The following is a 19,241-nucleotide window of genomic DNA, read 5'->3' on the forward strand; positions in this document are numbered from 1 at the left end:
TTTGATTTCGAATTTACTTTATTGTTATAGATTATTGTGGATAAATATGGTATGCAATTGTGTGTCTAGCCTTTTAAAAAATTATTTGAAAAAAAGGTCCCCTAAAAAATAAATATTAAAAAAAAAGGTCGGTACACGTGGGCAAAGTAGTTGCCAGACATGGCATAGTACGATTACTTAGACACCGAATCCTCTCGCCATTGCCCAAATCACAGGTTGTGCAAAATTAATTTTAATCAGAAAAATATATAAGGCGCGTAGAGTACTCTAACTCCACGCGCTCTCTTACTTAAACAGATACGGAGTCGGACACCCAACTGTGAGATATATATTTAAAATTTGAAAAAATAAATGGAAAAAGAAAAAGAAAAAAAAAAGGATATATACGAACTGCTAAAGTCTAAACCAAAGGATTTAGGGTTTCATTGGATGGCTCTGTGGCGCCCTCTGGCCTATGGATTTCGATCGGCGTCGCCCCCCTCGTCCCTGCAATTGCGATTAGATCGCCTGAACTTCGTACAATTAGGGTGAGATTGTATGGCGGTACTTAAGGATTCGAGGACGCTGTAAAGATTAGGGTTTTCAATCTGAGTTTTTAGGGTTTACATTTTTGATCCGACCTGTAAAACTAATACCAGGAAATCGGAGCAGGAAGACAAGTATTGTTGAGCGAATTTTATTCGTTCTGTAAAAATGCGAGAATCGCACAAATCGAAAAGGGTCTCTTGGGCTTCAGATGTAAACCTTTGTCAGGTATTAATCAATAATAATTTACATTGCCAATAATAATAATAAAAAGAAAAAAAATTCAACCTAAGTTCTTGATATCTAAGCCAAGTGGAGTTGTTCAATATTAGTAGAAATGGTGAAAATGAAATAAAAATCAACTCTGTCAACTTCTATTTTCTCATTTCTTTCTGGATATGATGCATGCTGGTTAATTGTATTAACGTATTTACATATTTTCTAAAGATCATTGAGTCATTGCCTCGTTTGTTTGAACTTTGAACCGTATTCTTTTAGTTTGTGCTTTCATTCTATTGTAGATTGTGTGTATCTGAGTCTGGCTTTTCTGACCAATTTGAGTGTTATTGATTTGTATAATTTTTTTTGTACATATATATTTTTTTTCTTTTCATTAGGTGATATCAAATAAAAGGAAGCTCATGATTTTATTTTATTGTTCATCGGGGTGTATCATGGGATCCGTATATTTCAATTTTTTTTGTTTTTCTGATGCATTCTTTCTGCCTGACCATTCAAGTAACAAAAATAGCATTTATAATTTATTCCATTGTTTGAAGAAGTTTAAATATATTTGCGTAAATTGGTAAGCAATGAATAAATTTTGCAACTTCAGAAAGTAGACCAATGTTATTCAGATTCTGTTTTGTTACAAAACATTGTCCTAATATTCTGCCCCTTAGAGTGTCAGAGGTTAGTTTCATGTGGTTGGTGTAACTGGTTTTCATTTTCAGTTGTTTTGTGATGAAATTCGATAGAGGAAGCAGTTTACCACTGGAATAATGGACGAATGTTGTTAGGCAAATACCAGCAATATTAGGGAAAATTGTGAGTAAATGATATGAGAAGACACCTAACATTTTCAGCAGTGCTTTGCATTGTTAAAATGAGGCTCCGTTCTCCACGGCATTCACAAATGAAAAAAAAAAAAAAAAATTATGAATTCATATTATCTACACGTGAAAGTATCATTATAAAGTAAGTAATGAAATATTTTTAAGCTGTAATGTAAATGGGGGATAGATAACCGGCCTTAGAAGGGAAATAACATAGCAATTCATGTTGTTAATGCTTGAGGGACAACTAAATTTGCTTCTTTTTTCTTGCTTGGTAATATGATCATTAATGAGAAAGATAATTATAGGAGAATTATTTCATTATGTGGAAGATGATGCTAAGAATAACAGCAAGAATGTAGAGGTTCCATATGTAATTTGAGAAAGGTGATATTTACTCGATGAATGCATTAGAGATATGTAAAGTGATTATGGCCATTGTTTTAGCTCTTTTGCTCTTGGTTTAGAGGTCAATTTTGTTTTAGCTATTGTTGTAGCTCAACCTTTGTTAGCTATATTTGTGAAAAGTATCCACCCAATTTAGGTTAATTGAATAGTTCCAAAAAAAAAAAAGTCACATTTGTTTTTAATGAGAGTAAAAAAGCTTCGCGTTTGTCTCTTTTTTCAAAACTTGTTTGAGATTTTTTCTGCCTTCAAGTTTCAGGTTCGCTCTCTTTTCCATATACTTATGGGTTTGAAAAGGTGGATGTAATTTTGTTTCCCTCTTAGAAATACCAGGGAGCTTTTGTTCTTCAATTTAAACGAGAGAGATACTTTTTGGATATCTGGGAACAGAGTGTAACGAATGTGGTATTTAATTTGTTTGTTTGTTTTAATTTCCTTTCAAAACAAAGTATATGAGTCCCCTTTGCATGATTTATTTATTGGAAGTTTTTGTGGAATCTTATTTCATCAAAGTTTTCTTGATATGTAGAACCAAGGGAGGAGAGAATACAAAGATAGGGAAGAACTTATAGAAAGACTAAGAATTTAGACATATTAGAGAGGAAAATAGAACTAAGAACAGAATTTAGAAAGAGAAGAACAATCTTAGAGGGAGAAATGTGAATACTTTGATTATTAACATATTTAAGTCCGGCTTATTTGTAAATGGCCAAGTTAACACGAATAGTGAAATCATCACAAGTTAGGAAAGTGAATGTAATTTGGAAACTTACTTGTATTTAGAAGACTTGCTCTAATAATTAAAAAACATACTTAAATTCTAGTTACTTCAAATTAAATCATTCTTATTATAATAAGCCTTAAATATCTTAATTAATTTTCTATGTCGATGTCCGTCTTTCACAAAGATTTGTTAATGTTTTGCCATTTTTCCCTATTCTCCGTACTTTGGTGTATGTTTTCAAGATTAAGATAAGGTTCACTATAGAAGGTTTATGTATCTCTACGGACTTAAATTGCTTTTCATTCAATAGTTTCCTAAATTTTATTAAACGTGTTAGCAAATCCTATAAACTTAGAGATCTTGTTGCTTGTGCTCTAGGATCAATGTCAGAACTAATGTTCTGTCCTACAGGTCAAGCTGTTTTTATCCGAAGAATCTCCTTCACAAGTTGGAGTAGATTCTCAAGAACACCTTCAAGCTAAGGCATTCCTATCACATTCAACTGGAACCAGCTCTGACGATGTTCTACCTCCAGGCTTTGAAGGAGCTCACTCTGCAAATTTGTTACAAACCAAATTGTCTCAAATTCCTATTGTCAAATGGAGGTGTCCTCCAAAGGTAAAATCATACTTTGGTGTTGCATATCTGTATTACCGACGTGCCTTGCAGTTTCAATCTGTGGTTGATGATAAAGCAAATGTGATTTGAAGTCTCGCTTAAGAATTAACACTGATTCTTTATCGCTATCTTAAATTTCACAGTTTGTATTAAATTTGGCCTGGTGCGTGGTTGCTGGGGAAGAAAGCCAAGAAGCTGGGATTCAAAATCAGAGGGAGATGAGAGTACTAGAAGCAGTTTATCCACGCCCATCTGCCATTCCGCCAAAGTTTGTTACCTGGCTTACTGCAATTATTGATTTTTTTTTTGTGTGTGCGTGGGTGTGGGTGTGATGCTTCCCTTAACTAACAATTTGTTTTGTTTTGTTTTTAATCTCTAGCTCCTCAGACATGTTAAACATAGAAGATTCTCCTTATGATGATGGGCGAACTCCGTCAATACCCATTACTGCCATTGAAGATGAAGATGTTGCAGCCGATTCATCATCTGAACCCATGATGCCATTTAATGTTCCCATAAGGACACAGTCTATACAACAGTCCATTGGAGTTCCGTCGTCATCACAACATGGTGCACCGAACATGGCAAAGTCTCCTGCCTTGGAGAAGCCAGCAGCAGGATTGGTTCCCAGCACAGAACCTAGTATTTTGGCTGCTGCTCTGACTGGACTTGTGAACAACAACGAGCAGGGAAACTTGATTGACCATGAATTGCTCTTAAAGATTCTTAGTAACCCAATGATGGTTGAGCAAATAGTAACTGAATTTGGAACCCCAAACCCCAACACACAGAACACACCAATATCAAGGTCACCTCCTGCAAACATAACAGATCCACTTCCTTCTCAGGTTAATAGGACACTGTCAAGCGTACCTGTATCAGCTGCTACGTCAAGTGGACCACACTATCCCCAGCCAGGTGGGGCTGTAATAGGACACCTATCAAATTCACATTCTCGATTTCCACCTCCTCCCCCGGCCCCAGTACCCTGTCCACCTTCACATGTAAATGCTTCTGCAAAAGACATAAATTATTACAAGAGCTTGATTCAGCAGCACGGAGGAGACAGGCAAGAGAACCCGAATCCTCCACAATATGGTAACCGTTATAGCCACCAATCGGCGATGAACCAGGAAACAGTTAACAGTCATAAACCAAGAGAGTCAAAGCCTAAAATAATGAAACCTTGCATATATTTTAATAGCTCAAGGGGCTGCCGGCATGGAGCCAATTGTACTTATCAGCATGATGTATCATATCAGCAGCGTGGTAGTTCCATGTCAGAAGTGCAGAATGCAAAGAGAACCAAATTTGATAGAGAAATTAGCAGTTAAATTTGTAGTTCCCGTTTGTACATTTTTACATGGGGGAGTCGTGATTCAGCTTGGATTTTGTTCTGTTTCACCAGCCTTTTTTTTTTTTAGCTTAAAAAAATGAAAAATGAAAACGAAAGAAGTTATAAATTGCTTGATTTGTTTACTCTTCCTTATTTGAAACAGTATAAGATATTATTCAGATCTATATTTTCCGAAATTGGTCGATGAATATGTAGGAACTGCAATTTTTTTATGCATTCTTATCCACTAGAACAGTGAAATCACTATTATTCACTTGTTAGATACTGTTTTACAATCTGAATGCTATCCTTTTTCTTTCACACTTGAATGTCTGTTCCGCAAATATATCTTTAAAAATTGCTTATGTAACATTTTAAAGATTGGCGTGTGCATCATGCATGCTCAAAGCCTCAAACCATTACTTGAAAAAAAAAAACTTTTCTACTTTCAAACGCAACATATTTATTCAGAGTGGGATTTTATATTAGCATACTTCTCATATAACAATTAAAATAACTACACTACATATAATTATGCCTAATGTTTAATATAAAACTTAATTATTAAACCCGATGGCCTTTAATTGAAATAAATTTGATTATCTTAGCTCAAATCTAATTTGTTATTTTGTTATTATGAACTCAACAAGATAAGCAAACTAAAAGTGATATATAATAGAATAATACACAATGCTACTAAAATAAGAAACATAAGAAGAAGATCAAGCCATGAGTAAAATTTCAAAGACATATCATGTTTTGATCAGAGTTTATACTAATTATTATAATTTTTGTGTTCTTAGACAAATAATATTCATATGTATATATATTTATATAAATTTAATGGAAGCAACATTTAATTGAGAAAAAAATAAATAAAACAAAAACATCACTTAATTTAATTTTTATCTTTAAATTTGAAACACCGTTCCCAATTTATTACACTTCATCTTTCAGCAAAGTTATTTTAGCAAAAAGTTAAAAGGATAAAAAAATAAAAGATATTTGAAAAAAAAAACTAATAAATCTCTTCGAATAAACATAAAATATAGAGTAAACATAAAATAAAATATCAAAAATTAAAATGAGAGTTGAAACATAGACTATGAAATAATAATTGATTAGTTAATTCTTTTTATCAAGAACTAATAATAACATTAATTTTTTTTATAAAAAGTTAGTTAAAATATGTCATTTATTACACTGACCAAAAGTTATTACGAAAAAAATAAAAGTATAAAGACAAAATAATTACTCTTAATTAAAATATAATATCAAATTTGTTAACTTTATGGATTTAACCTAAATTAGAAAGTGAGTTAAAGTATAAAGTATATATGGAGTAACAATTGATTAATTAATTTTTTTTATTAAGAATAACTAATAATCTTGAAACATATAAAAGAATAATTAAAAAAATACTATTGGTTACTACAAGAGAACTTAAGTTAACCATTTGATAACTTAATTTACTTTTTTTTTTTTTGTAATTATAGTTATAAATAAAGAGATGGAAGAATTCCCAACAAAAAAAATTAAGTAAAAGACAAAAGTAGTTTCTCTTTAAAAGACAATAATTTGGCCAAATTAGGAAACCAACGGACTCCTCTTATATATAAGTTAATGTCAAACTTTCGGGTGCACCCCTAAAATGGGCACATTGGTCACCTATTAATGTTTTTGGCTTGGGAATTTTTGACTAATTTCTTTTTTTAATGACAGTGTATATTATAGTTATGTAGAGCATTCTGTAAATTTTTAAAAAATTCTGAATAATTTACAGTTACGAAAATAAGGCTCAAACATGTTACTTTCCACGCGTATAAAAAAATTAGTCACGCATGCAACAATCTGTTTTGAACCTAGTTTTCGACATTATAAATTATTCAGAATTTTCTGAAAATTTGCAAAATGTTCTAAATAACTACAATGTGCACGCTCATAAAAAAGAAATTCGTCGAAAATACTTCCCAAGCCAAAAACACTAAGGGTGCACCAGTGTGCCCCTTTTTGGGGGTGCACCAGAGACTTCCCCTAAGTTAATAGCCGTGTAATATTATTTTGTTTGGGTTATACTTTTCTGGAACTTATATTTTGTCTCATTATTTATTTAGACATTGTATTTTGGCAAATTACTTTTTGGATCATATATTTTGTAAAATTGTTCAAATAGACATTTAAACTCAATTTTAATGAAGAAAATATTGAATATACCAGCAAAATTGTTAGGCAAAATGATTGTGTTATTATTCTAAATTGTTAGTCTGGTGAATTATTTATAATTTTAGTTAAAAAACTTTGATCAAAATTCAATTTAAGAGTCTATTTGAACAATTTTACAAATATAGAGTTCAAAAAATAATTTGTAAAAATATAAGGTCTAAACAAGTAATGAGACAAAATATATGTTCTAAAGATATAAACTATTTTTTTTTAAATATGTGTAGTGAATCTTTTTATATGTAACTTTGAATATATATTAATATATATATTATTAACTTGCGCACAGGTGGAACAAAATTTTGAGTCTATCCTATCCTTTCCTATACGTACATGTAGTGAGGTAATTTTATTTCAATATGCGAGAACAGAACAACCTCGTTGATCAAGAAAGGTTAGCTTATGGTGTCAGCTCGCCACAACATTCATGGCATGCATGTGAGAACTACCTCGCTTATCTCAAAAGAGTGAGATCTGCTTCTAGTCGCAAGTAGACAATACACAAACCGCGACCATGCCTAAACAACTCTTTAGTTACGACTAAACTAAACACGTAAGTATAGTTAAGTTAAATGTATACTTTTCATTAGTATTGTATTGTAACTGTTGTATATATTGACCAATTATCAATTATAATAGTCGTCTTAATGTAATGATCGAGTTCTTTGTAACGTTTACCTACAAGCCTATATAAATATGTGGAGACAAACTTGAAGTTCACAACATGGTACAATTTTACTTTTGTAATTAATTTTTGGCTTATTGAGTGAGTCTTTTTTTTTCTTTCCTTTCTTTTTTTCGACAGGACCAAAAATGGGCTATTCAAAGCGGTAAAAGAAATTGACATTGACCGAGTGAAGCACGTGGTGGAAAAACTTGGAAATTGATTGTGAAGTCAATATGAGTATAGAGAAAATAATAATTACACTACAAAATAATTCATGGTCTTATCTTATGTTGTTGTGTGCATGTATGAAGTATAGAAAGTAAAAATAAAAAATTAAGTAAATAATATGTATGAATTTTAAGTGAAGACATTTGAGCCAAGAAAAAAAGAGAGAAAAAAAATGTGATTTTATTAAATAATAAATTTTCTAAGTCTTCCTCACTACTCGAGTCGTGTAGGAGATAGATTGAAGTAATAAAACTTGATTTGATAGAGTTGATTATGACCGACTTTGACATGATACTGGGTATGGACTGATTAGTGAAGTATGGGGCAACCATAGACTGTTAGATTGTAAACAATATTATGAGCATTATATCTATCAATCAGATTCAACAACAACATTAAATGCTCATGCAACAACTAAGATCACAATTTATTTAGGGCATTAGTTTGGGAATGTAGAGAACATACCTCCCATATTGTCAATCCCATCTTGAGCCATTTCCACCCTTGGCAATCTGCCAAAATCACACAAGATCAAGTGCAAATGCAAGAGGGAGCTTAGGGATAGCAAACCCTTACCACAATACCACTATGCCCTAATTGCCACCCATACACCATATATATTATGCTCTCATACCTTAAGAGGTATTAGTGGGTTAATTGGGCACATTATATTATGAAGTGGTGAAATATAGTTTAATGGGCCAACACATAGTTATTAGGGTGCCACCATGTGCCTCTAATGCAATTAGTAAGTGTGAACCATCCCATTATGGTTATTGGTAATTAGTAGGCACTTTAGTTAAGAGAAATTTTTTATATATACGGCATTTCACCAAAAGAATTCGAAAAATACGGTAATCCATATTTCTTACAATATTACGGTAAAACTGAAGCCCACAAGTCACGGAAGACCCAACCAAAACGGAAGACCCAACATTTCCCACCATTATATACTGAAGACCCAACCCAACCATTACAACTCTGCCAATGTTTATGTAACATGCTGTACTCAATAAATATTCAGAGATCTCCATGGATTTCAGCTTACAAAACCGAGAAAACTGGGAAAAAATAAGAAATTTTCTTCTGCAATCTACTGCAAAAAAATTTAATCGATGGGTCTACAAAAACAATTACACGATATCTGTTTTGTGGTAAGTTTCCTTGATCTTCTATTTTGTTCTTGGAACATAATTTATAGCTTTCGGAAATCATTAAGATAAATATAGCAAAAACATATATTTTAACACATATCTCCACAGAATCATATACAAATTTTACCATAGAAACATTTGAAAACCCTGAAAACCTTTTATAAAAAAAAAACTGTTACAATATTATAAAGATAATTCTTAGATTGTCTCATCTTTAAGTTATTTGCTCTTCCTTGTGCAGAATTTGGTCATTTAAAAACCAATAAAGGGACGAGTTTATATGCTAAATTCTCATTTTGTTGGGGGATGTGTTAATGAATAGCTTGTGCTGGATTGGGTAGTTTATAACCCATAAGGTATTTGTCTTTGCTAAATCTGTGATGATCCTATTTTGTTTTATAATGAAAATATAAAATTTCTACATATCAATCTAATTTTTCTTTTTATTCATCTGCAGACATGAATCCAATAACATCTTTGGTATATTATGATGGTCATTGGAATGAAAATAATGTGTATGAGGATTTCAAAATGCTGGGAGTGTTAATACCATTAGATTGCTCATTTACAACACTAATGAATATCTTGTCTACAGAGTTGTCTACCATTCTGTCAACAGAAAATGCAACAATTGAGTACCAGATTGTAGAAACATTGCCTCCATTGAAGATCAATAGTGATAGCTCTATACAATTCTACTTGGAGTGCAAAAGAAATGACAAAACACTCACAAAATACCCTTTGATAGTTTCTGTAACAGAGAACAACCAAACAATTACCTGTGGAGCACTTCAAAAGATGAGTTCTACTGTTGCTTCAAGTAGTAATAATATAGAGAATGATATTTCGGAAACATCGACATTCTCTATAGATGAACCTCAAGAACTACCAAATTTTATTCAATTGGCAGATCAAATTACATATTTGATTTTGGAGAAGGAACGACATGAATCAATTCCTGAACATATCGGAACAGAAACTACAATTATAACTCATGCAATTTCTGATGGAATAAGAGAAAAACAGGTATACAAAAATAAAGAGGTTTTTACAACAACAATTGGTCTCTATGCCATAAAAAACAATTTTCAGTTCAAGGTCCACAAATCTTGCAAAAAAGAATATCAGTTGAAGTGCCTTGATTCAGAATGTACGTGGTCATTTCGTGCTGCAAGATATGGAAAGACAGATATGTTCCAACTTAGGAAGTTCAATCGTGCCCACACATGTTCCTTGGACATTATTCTTGGAGATCACCGACAAGCTTCAAGTAGTATGGTTGGGAATGTTGTGAAGACCAAGTTCACAGATCCAAAAACAAATTATAGACCTAAAGATATAGCTAAAGACATGTTGGACAGATATGGAGTTTCCATGAGTTACCAAAAAGCATGGCGATCTAAGGAAAAAGCAGTTAATTATGTACATGGTTCAAGGCAAGATTCCTACCGAGACATTCCACGATCTCTGCACATTTTGAAGCACAAAAATCCAGGTACTGTAACAGATTTGGAAATTGATAGTCTAAACAGATTTAAATATCTTTATATGGCTATGGGACAATCAATTCTAGGTTGGAAACATTGCATTCCAGTAATTGTTGTTGATGGAACATTCCTAAAAGCTGCATTTGGCGGTACACTTCTCACAGCTTCAACACAAGATGCAAATAGACACATCTTCCCATTGGCTTTTGCTATAACAGATTCGGAAAACAATGATTCATGGGAGTGGTTCTTCAGAAAAATAAAAGAATGTTATGGAGAAAGAGAAGAGTTGTGTATAGTTTCAGATAGACATGAAAGCATAGAGAATGCTATAAAAAATGTCTTTCCAAATGTAACTCATGGAGTGTGCTCCTACCATCTTTTCTGCAACATAAAGACCAAGTTTAGAACAGATGCAGAGGCAACCAGTATTGCATTTCATGCTGCTGCAAAAGCTTATAACATGGAAGATTTTGAAAAATACATGAAGGACTTGGACAGTTTACATGAAGGAATCCGTCCTTTTCTGGCCAATGAGGTTAAATATGAAAAGTGGGCAAGAATCCACTCCAAAAGTCGTAGATATGCAGCTATGACTTCAAACATAGCTGAATCCATTAATGCAGCACTAAAAGAAATGAAAGAGCTTCCAGTAACAACATTACTCGAGTGCCTTAGAAACTTGATTAAAAAATGGAGCTACAACAACAAAAAAGAAGCAGAAGCAACGTTTACAGAATTGCCAAAGAAACAAGAGGAATACTTAAGAAAGAACTTTGTCAAGTCATTAAGAATGACTGTATGTACAACTATTTCCTTTATTTATAAATACCTCTATATTAATATACTTCCTTGTTCATTATTATAATTTCATTGCAGGTAGAACCAGCTAGCACACTCATTTACAGTGTACACAATGGTTTAACAACAAACATTGTTGACATTGCAAAGAAAACTTGCTCTTGTAACAAGTTTGATTTGGATGAATTACCTTGTGAACATGCCATGGCAGTCATTAGAAAGATGAACCTTCAGTATAAAAAATATTGCTCATATTATTTCACAAAACAAGCCATGTTGAACACCTATAATGCATCAATACATCCATTGGGAGATCCAAAAACATGGAGAGTTCCACCTAATGTTGAGGAAATAGAAGTACTACCTCCAAAGGGAAACAGAAAAAGTGGAAGGCCAAGGAAAAAAAAAAAGGTTTGTTTCAGCAAGAGAAGGGTCTTATCAGCTTAAATGTGGAAGGTGTGGAGAGCTTGGGCACAACCGAAAAACCTGCACAAACCAGCCTCTATTGAGAACAAAAAAACAAAAAAGCACTCAAAGCTTATAGATTGAAAATACTTTTTATTTGAATTTTGAAACTTTGTATGTTTCAGTACAGGGATTGGAACATTACTTATCACTATTACTTGTGATAAAGAATTATGAAATTTTATTGAATATATGGAATATTATAAAAACTTAGGAAAAAATTTGCATCAATATATCAGAATTAATGTTCAGGGCATTATCTGTAAATTTTTGTTACATATTTGATACAGATATATCTGAAATGAATATTAATTTAACATTTTGTTACATAATTGTTACAGATATGTTACTAGTTTCTCACAGACACTTCCAACATCAAATAAATGTGAAATAAGTTCTTTTATCAGCTTATGTTACAGTTTTGAAACAAAAATATTTGATTTTCATTTGTAAATTTCCAGTCCATTTAAAAGGATTAAGTTCAAAAGTTTGAAACGATTTGATACATATTTGAAACTGAAGTTATCGTGACTATTAATAGACGTTAAGTAATGCTACGCAATTTTGCATGAACTTAGGTTACAAACTTTTAACAGATGTTACCTAAAACATGAAATATAAAAATAAAGTTGTGAACTCAAGTTACAAACTTGAGACACCTCTATACAACATTCCTCATAAAAAATGGCTAATATCAAAATTCATTGATAAGTCACAGTATTCAAAATATTCAAACATGATACTTGCTTGAAAGTTTGCAAAAAAAAAACACAAAAGTTATCTTGCCATAAGTATGTATCATCTTTACAAGATAAAAGCCAAAATGTTAACTACTTTGATGCTCTCATACTTCCATTGCATTAATATTCAACATCTTCTTGCTCATTCTTCCTCTGAACTCCCCATCAGAAAGATAGCCTTCATCTTTCTTTCTTTTAGCATGGACATATAGCTCGACTGGAATTTTGTTTCTCTAGAAACTAACATTCAGAGGATTGGGGATATTTTCAATAAGTCCATGCATAAGAAATTCAGCAAACTTTATGATAAAAATCCCACAATCGCTACAAAAAAAAAACTCAAAATCAGTAACACATAAATGCATATAAACAAAATCATGCAACCAAAAAATAACAATAACTAAAAAAATAACCACTTACTTGTTAATCTGTTGTGGAACCTCATCATCAAACACAATGTCCAACGGGTGACACATATCAATGCCCTTGAATGCTTGTGCATTTAGATCAATATCTTCCCTTGACTCATAAAAATTATTTAAAGAAAGAAACAAGGGCAACAAAGTAGAATATGCTTCAACAACTTTCAACACTTTCTTATCCATAACTCTATTCCTCATTGAGTTGTAGACTTTAAAAAATCTCTCCTTCACGTTGAACTCCCCAAGAATCCAATGATTACAGCCAACAGCAGTCATATTAATAGGGAATAAAACGAAATCTACTAGCGACCAAGGGGTGTTACAAAGCATTTTATAACCGCAAATATACTCAAAAATAACACTGTTATTCGATATAACAGATCGATCACAGTCACTTGACAGATACACATCATACAGAGCAGTGATAACTTGATCAAAAGAGTTATCTGTAGTAGTAACTCTAACCTTTATCAACTCACAATACTTGGCTTTTTTTCTAAGGTAATAAAATGCCACATTAATATGCTGAAAAAACAAGAAGCAAAGCATAATAAGAATAATGAAAACAGTAAAACTAAAACAACTTAATAATAATAAGGGAAAAAAATACCTCATTGTCCAAATCCCTCCCATCTTTAACTAAATCATAAAACCAAATTTTTCTCTCAATCTCAGTTACACAAAACTGAAATGGCTCCTTAATGATACTATTATTATCATCAAATTTCTTATACCTATAACAAATATAAACATTTAAAAGTGAATTATGGTGAAACAGAAACTGATATACAAAATAAATAAATAAAAAATTAAAAAATAGAAGCATACTTATTATTTTTTCTCAGCCCCAGAGAAAACCACTTGTTAAAAGAGTCTTGGTCAATTTGATTAGGCAGATCAAAAAGATTGTCTCCAAAAGCATATTGTCCCACAACCTTCCTTTTAGACTTCACAACCTCCAAATGTTTCATATCCTCAGAAGAAGATGATCCAAATTGGTTCACAAAAGGAGATTGCAAAACTGTAGTAGGCTTTGGATTCCTTTTGCCAACAACAGGAGTAGACACAACTACTGGATTCATCAAAGAACCAGCAATGGGTGTTGCCATAACAACTTCCTAGAAACAAAAATAATATGAAAAACTCAATAATACAACTATTGGAAAATATTGCAAAAAGAAAAAAAAAATACAATATCTGCCTTGTTTAGTTACCTTTTTTTTTGCCAAATCACCAACAGCTGCATGAACAACTTTATCAAAAATCTCCACATTCATGTTGTTAAAAATATGAGCCTCTTCTTCTAGATCTTTAACAACATCAGCTACATCATCATGAGGTTTGACAATTTTCTATGGAAAAACAAAATTTTATAAATTAATACAGAAATACATGAATACATTACCTTGAAAAAATACAAATCATGAAACCAAAATAACCTGGTCATAGCTGTGGAAAAAAAAAGTTGTAGATATAATAAAAAAGAATAATTGCCAAACAAAAAATTCCAAAATTCATAAGTTTACAAAAACATAACAGAGTTTATACATGCTCTGGAAAAGTCTTGTACAAAACTAACTTAGAAATTAAAAGAATACAAATTAATAACAAAAGGTTTACAAAACAAGAATTCTAAACTTTCTCTTCCACTTCTCATACTCCAATGGAAACAAAATCAGATTCCTATCAAAAAGGGAAAACAAAAATTAATAAAAAGAAAATATTAATTATATATATTAACAGAAATATAAACATCTATAAAATATAAAATAAAAAATAACAAACCAACCAAGCAATAAAATAAATATTTAGATAAGTATACATACCATTGTTTCTTCAACATCATTCCCAGTAGTCTTCTCATTCTCATTTACTGTATCATTCTTATCATCTGCAATTACCATATCTCCAGCAGCATCTTCTTGCATTGCTTGAATGCATTCATCAAAAACTTGGGTAAAACTTTCATTCTCAAAAAACTTATCATTTTCCTTTGAAACACCACCACCACCAGAAGTATCACCAACATCAGCTCCCACAAAACCAACATCAACAGGATCAATATCATCATTAATACCACATGATTTTGGCCTCAACTCACCTAACATTTCCATAACTGCCTTGTGTTTTAAATCTTGATCATTTTTCAAATTAACCAACATCTCCATCAATGCCCTATGTCTAGATTCACTAGCAGACTTTAAAAATGCAATTTCCTTAGACATAATGTTACACTTCTTCTGACATTCATCCACAATAATTTTCATATCAGAAAAACCAAATGTCACACAAGGAACATAGGATGATGAAGGAGCCTCACTGGTTGGTTTCTTTGGAGGAGCAACAAAATCATCATCCTCAAAATCAGCAACATTCATATCCTTGTTGCACTGGAAAAAACCTTCAAGCTTGAAGGCATTGTTCTCTTCATCAGTGGGCAAAACTTTAACAATTTTGGTCTGCAAATAACAACACAGAAAAATCAGTTTACAATATTAAAAAAATCAAATAAATTCATATATAAAGAAAAGCAAAAAGAATAAAAATTACCTTATGTAATGAAAACACATTCCTCTCAAGCTCCTTATGAGATGAGATTGCAACAGATGACCAATTTATAATCCTAGGCAGACCACAACTAACCTTCTCACAATAAGTTCCCTCTAAACTAGGAATTGATTCGTAAATGAAAACTTGGAAAACAAATGGCAAACCATTCAACTTGTAGGTTGGGTAAGAACCTTGTCGAGTTATAATGTAACGCCCCGGATTCTCTGTTATGGTTAATGGCTGGATTAGTAGGCCGGGAGGGCCATAATTGTTTAATTATGCCATTAAATGTGTTTATGCATGTATATGTGAATTATATTATGATATGATGTTATATGCGTGCATGTGGGTCCACATTTAAATAATTATGATATTCTGATAATTTGGCCCATTGAAGGTGAATTTGTGTGTTTGGGTGCATAACTTGATTTGTGAATGAGATCCCATTATTATGGAGATATATTCAAGCTATTCGGCATGAGACGGTCATATATGATGGATTAGCGGTTTTGTCATAATGGGGTCAATTTTGGGGTAATAGAGATGTTCGTTTGATGATAAATTGGGAATATTTGAGATCAGGGTGAAATTTCGGAGGTTTTGACTATAATGTCCCTGGGGGTGTTTTTGGGACCCCGAGCACTAGGTTTTATTTGAGGTTACTTAAGCTTGAAGTAGCTGTCAGATAGATCGTACGATAAGAAAAACCTCTCGTTCTTCCTTTTGATAGTCGTTTTACCGTTTGAGCATATTCGAAGATATCTCGAGTTCTAGGAGTCAGAATCAAGCAAGGATTGAGGCGTAGCGACCCTAAGAAATATTAGAAGCTTCTTAACCGAAGGATTTGACGGAAAACAACCCAATTGAAGGTAATCAAAGTTTAAGTTTTGAGTTTTTCCGAGTTTCTAAGCTCTGAATTGATTTTGTGAATTGTTGAGTTTTCGGTTCGTTCGAGCCTTGGGTTTTGAGGGTTTTGATGTATGGGGAAGCTTGGGAACTTTGATTTGATGATTGGGGAATGTTTAGGGATGATTTTGGAGGCTTTGAAGTGTTAGAAACGCGGTTGGGAATGGCCCAGGGTGGAGCGCCGCGACCCTGTTCTTGAGGCGCCGCAGCCCTTCTTTGAAGAAGTAGGTGGAGGCTTTGTGCCTGCTGGGCGCCGCGGCCCTTGATGGAGGGCGCCGAGGCCCTAGCCTCTGGGAACCCTGGGGGCCACGGCCCAAGGTGCTAGGGCCGCAGCCCTTGCCCTTTTTTCGCCCCGTTTGCTCGTTTTGACCCCGGGAACTTAGTTATAGGCCTCGGGAGTGTTCCTACTTCTTGGATTAGTTGGGATTGATTTTTCGGAGGCTAGATATTGGTGTGGGAACCTATGTTGATCATTATTATTAATGATGTCTCATGTTTGGTTTTAATTAGGTGACCGCTAAGGGACTAAAGGCTGATCGCTCTCACGAGCCGTTCTTTTAATCTTTCTAGCTCGAATCTGAGGTAAGAAAACAGTGTATGAATACAGCTGCACCCTGTATAGGTATATGACATGCATGGTTTGACATTGAGGCATGTTGGTTGGTATATGTGGACATGGATTGCATATTAAATGCTAGCGAATGCTGATTACCTGCTTGAGACACTGACTAGTCAGGGACCGACTCTAAAGTCGATGATCACGCGTTGAATGGCTCTATGGCATTAATGCGGGACCGACCCTAAGGTCGAAGAACTTATAAGCGCTTGCGTGGTCTACGACCAGATGACTATAGCCAAGGTATATGACCCCGGTGACCGTTTGTCACGTGGCTAAGGGACGTTGTCCATAGTTTCGATTCTAGAGTCGTGAGGAAGGTTATGTTGGTGACCAATCACCATGCACCTGTCCTGAACAAGCTTATGAAAGAAATCACCTAGCAGTTAAGCCCTGGTGACCCTATCGTCACATGGCTAGAGGGAGCGATGCTCATTATTGTGACTTTTGGCTATTGTCACCTATTTGTTGGACTGATAGTCCTGAATGGTTATTATGATCATTGTTGATATTATATCATGCTTTATTGTGTTTTCTTGCTGGGCCTTGGCTCATGGGTGCTATGTGTTGCAGGTAAAGGAAAAGAAAAGCTTGGCTAGCCTTGAGTGGAGAGCTTGGGCGATGTGATGTACATACAGGGCCGCTTGACTGCCACGGTCAAGGAGTTCTCAGAGGAACTAGGGGTTTACCCTACTTTTGCCGCTTAGGCCGGCGGGGATTGTAAATCAGAAACTGTAGCGACTCTTTTGTATTATAGACATCTTGTAAACGTTTTAAAAGGCTCATGAGCAGTTTATTTACTTAATGAAATGTACCCTTTCCTTTTTATTGGTTTTTCACCTTAACCTGATAATAATACCTAGATCATGTTTTTAACCAAAGGACTCGGGTAGCGAGTCAAATTTCCGGTTCACTGTTCACCGTAACTGTTCTGGGGTAACCAGGGCGTTACATATAACAACTTCATTTTCCCTTAAAGCATCTCTCAAAGATGAGAGAGTCACATTAAAAATATCATTTCCCCATGGAAAATGATTAAAACCACCACTATCACAAAGATACAAGTCAGTTTTTTCAATGTTCTTCTGTTTTTGCCAAGCATACAAAAAGTTAGTGATCAGGTAAAGTACAGCCATCCTAACAGCCTCATCATCATTATCAAAATTGGCAGCCTTAAACCTTTCTTCAACAATAATTCTTGAAATGCCCCTTGTATGGTCACCAAAAAATTTAGAATACAATCCAATAGGATTACTATTCTTAATTCCACCTCTATCAGCAATGTCACCAAACACATTTAACCCAGAAAATAACCCAAATTCACCCAAAGAAAACCTAATCAGCTTTCCACAAACTTTAAACCACATTTCATTTAAGTTTGGCTGGTTAACTTTTCTCAACAAAACACGGTGAACCAATTTAGCTTGATTAGCATAAGATTTAAGGTTTAGAAAATGACCAAAGCAAGTCTTACTAAACAAAACCTTTTGAGAGTCAGTCAATTTTTCTGAGATCACATTGATCTTCTCAAAACCACAGTGAAAATTGACTCTTGCTCTATAATGATCCTCATGTTTGATAAAACATTCCATATGCTGCATAGAATAATAGACAACCAATATTAACAAACTTGTAACATAAATTTACAAAATAATAAAATATATCATCAAACTTGAAAAATATAATCCACATTGTTGGGTATGATACCTGAGTCAAGAACAAGATTTTAAAACAAGACAAATCAATGATTAGATGACAAGAAAAACACAAATTGATGAATTGAAATTAAAACAGATAGAATCAAAACTTGAAAAAATGAAAACATATTTCAATAATATAAAACCTATTATCTTTAAATACAAAAACTACCAAATTGGAACTTGTAACATATGTTTACAGAAAAGAAAAACATATTTACAACATCGGTAAGAACATTAACAACCTTGTAACACTTCGTTACAAAAACTAACAATATAGGACCTGAAACATATGTTTACAAAAAACAAAAACATGGTTACAAGATCAGTAATACCATTAACAAACATGTAACATATAGGTACAAAAACCTAACAAAAATTAACAAAATTAAAAACATAAATCAGATCAGAGCATTAACAACATAGAAAACATATTTCAAGAATATAAAACCTAATATATAAAATACACAAACTACCAAATTAGAACCTGTAACATATGTTTACAGAAAAGAAAAACATATTTACAACATCGGTAAGAACATTAACAACCTTGTAACACTTCGTTACAAAACTACCAAATTATGACTTGTAACATATGTTTACAAACATCGGAAATACCATTAAC

The 19,241-nt window shown here is 33.2% G+C and overlaps 4 protein-coding genes across 4 annotated transcripts; 2 read left to right on the forward strand and 2 right to left on the reverse strand.

Annotated features, from left to right (window-relative positions):
- The first annotated feature begins 351 nt into the window (after positions 1 to 351).
- LOC133806968 (zinc finger CCCH domain-containing protein 6) lies at positions 352 to 4,984 on the forward strand. Its single transcript, XM_062245063.1, has 4 exons — positions 352 to 753; positions 3,121 to 3,327; positions 3,471 to 3,595; positions 3,707 to 4,984. Exons 1-4 carry the CDS (start codon positions 694 to 696, stop codon positions 4,659 to 4,661), a joined length of 1,347 nt encoding a protein of 448 aa, XP_062101047.1. The 5' UTR covers positions 352 to 693; the 3' UTR covers positions 4,662 to 4,984.
- A 4,407-nt stretch (positions 4,985 to 9,391) lies between these two features.
- LOC133806633 (uncharacterized) lies at positions 9,392 to 11,849 on the forward strand. The gene is made up of 3 exons (XM_062244727.1): positions 9,392 to 11,218; positions 11,299 to 11,631; positions 11,811 to 11,849. The coding sequence occupies exons 1-3, from the start codon at positions 9,392 to 9,394 to the stop codon at positions 11,847 to 11,849; spliced, it is 2,199 nt and encodes a 732-aa protein (XP_062100711.1).
- Positions 11,850 to 12,486: 637 nt separating this feature from the next.
- LOC133805021 (uncharacterized) lies at positions 12,487 to 14,187 on the reverse strand. The gene is made up of 3 exons (XM_062243118.1): positions 13,676 to 14,187; positions 13,458 to 13,581; positions 12,487 to 13,372 (listed from the first exon to the last, which is right to left on the reverse strand). Exons 1-3 carry the CDS (start codon positions 13,954 to 13,956, stop codon positions 12,842 to 12,844), a joined length of 936 nt encoding a protein of 311 aa, XP_062099102.1. The 5' UTR covers positions 13,957 to 14,187; the 3' UTR covers positions 12,487 to 12,841.
- A 292-nt stretch (positions 14,188 to 14,479) lies between these two features.
- LOC133806634 (uncharacterized) lies at positions 14,480 to 18,286 on the reverse strand. Its single transcript, XM_062244728.1, has 4 exons — positions 17,882 to 18,286; positions 15,398 to 15,568; positions 14,674 to 15,306; positions 14,480 to 14,530 (listed from the first exon to the last, which is right to left on the reverse strand). The coding sequence occupies exons 1-4, from the start codon at positions 18,284 to 18,286 to the stop codon at positions 14,501 to 14,503; spliced, it is 1,239 nt and encodes a 412-aa protein (XP_062100712.1). The 3' UTR covers positions 14,480 to 14,500.
- Positions 18,287 to 19,241: the final 955 nt, after the last annotated feature.

Source organism: Humulus lupulus, chromosome X, assembly GCF_963169125.1.
Source record: "Humulus lupulus chromosome X, drHumLupu1.1, whole genome shotgun sequence".
Classification (NCBI taxonomy): Eukaryota; Viridiplantae; Streptophyta; class Magnoliopsida; order Rosales; family Cannabaceae; genus Humulus; species Humulus lupulus.

Coding starts and splice junctions, on each gene's coding strand:
- LOC133806968 (XM_062245063.1), top strand. CDS start 694: ATGCGAGAATCGCACAAATCGAAAAGGGTCTCTTGGGCTTCAGATGTA. Junction 754..3,120: donor CAGATGTAAACCTTTGTCAG/GTATTAATCAAT, acceptor TCTGTCCTACAG/GTCAAGCTGTTTTTATCCGA. Junction 3,328..3,470: donor AATGGAGGTGTCCTCCAAAG/GTAAAATCATAC, acceptor TAAATTTCACAG/TTTGTATTAAATTTGGCCTG.
- LOC133806633 (XM_062244727.1), top strand. CDS start 9,392: ATGAATCCAATAACATCTTTGGTATATTATGATGGTCATTGGAATGAA. Junction 11,219..11,298: donor TCAAGTCATTAAGAATGACT/GTATGTACAACT, acceptor ATTTCATTGCAG/GTAGAACCAGCTAGCACACT. Junction 11,632..11,810: donor GGCCAAGGAAAAAAAAAAAG/GTTTGTTTCAGC, acceptor TGTATGTTTCAG/TACAGGGATTGGAACATTAC.
- LOC133805021 (XM_062243118.1), bottom strand. CDS start 13,956: ATGGCAACACCCATTGCTGGTTCTTTGATGAATCCAGTAGTTGTGTCT. Junction 13,582..13,675: donor GGGCTGAGAAAAAATAATAA/GTATGCTTCTAT, acceptor TATTTGTTATAG/GTATAAGAAATTTGATGATA. Junction 13,373..13,457: donor GGAGGGATTTGGACAATGAG/GTATTTTTTTCC, acceptor TTGTTTTTTCAG/CATATTAATGTGGCATTTTA.
- LOC133806634 (XM_062244728.1), bottom strand. CDS start 18,286: ATGTGGTTTAAAGTTTGTGGAAAGCTGATTAGGTTTTCTTTGGGTGAA. Junction 15,307..15,397: donor ATGTGTTTTCATTACATAAG/GTAATTTTTATT, acceptor TGTTATTTGCAG/ACCAAAATTGTTAAAGTTTT. Junction 14,531..14,673: donor ATGATGTTGAAGAAACAATG/GTATGTATACTT, acceptor CCTTTTTGATAG/GAATCTGATTTTGTTTCCAT.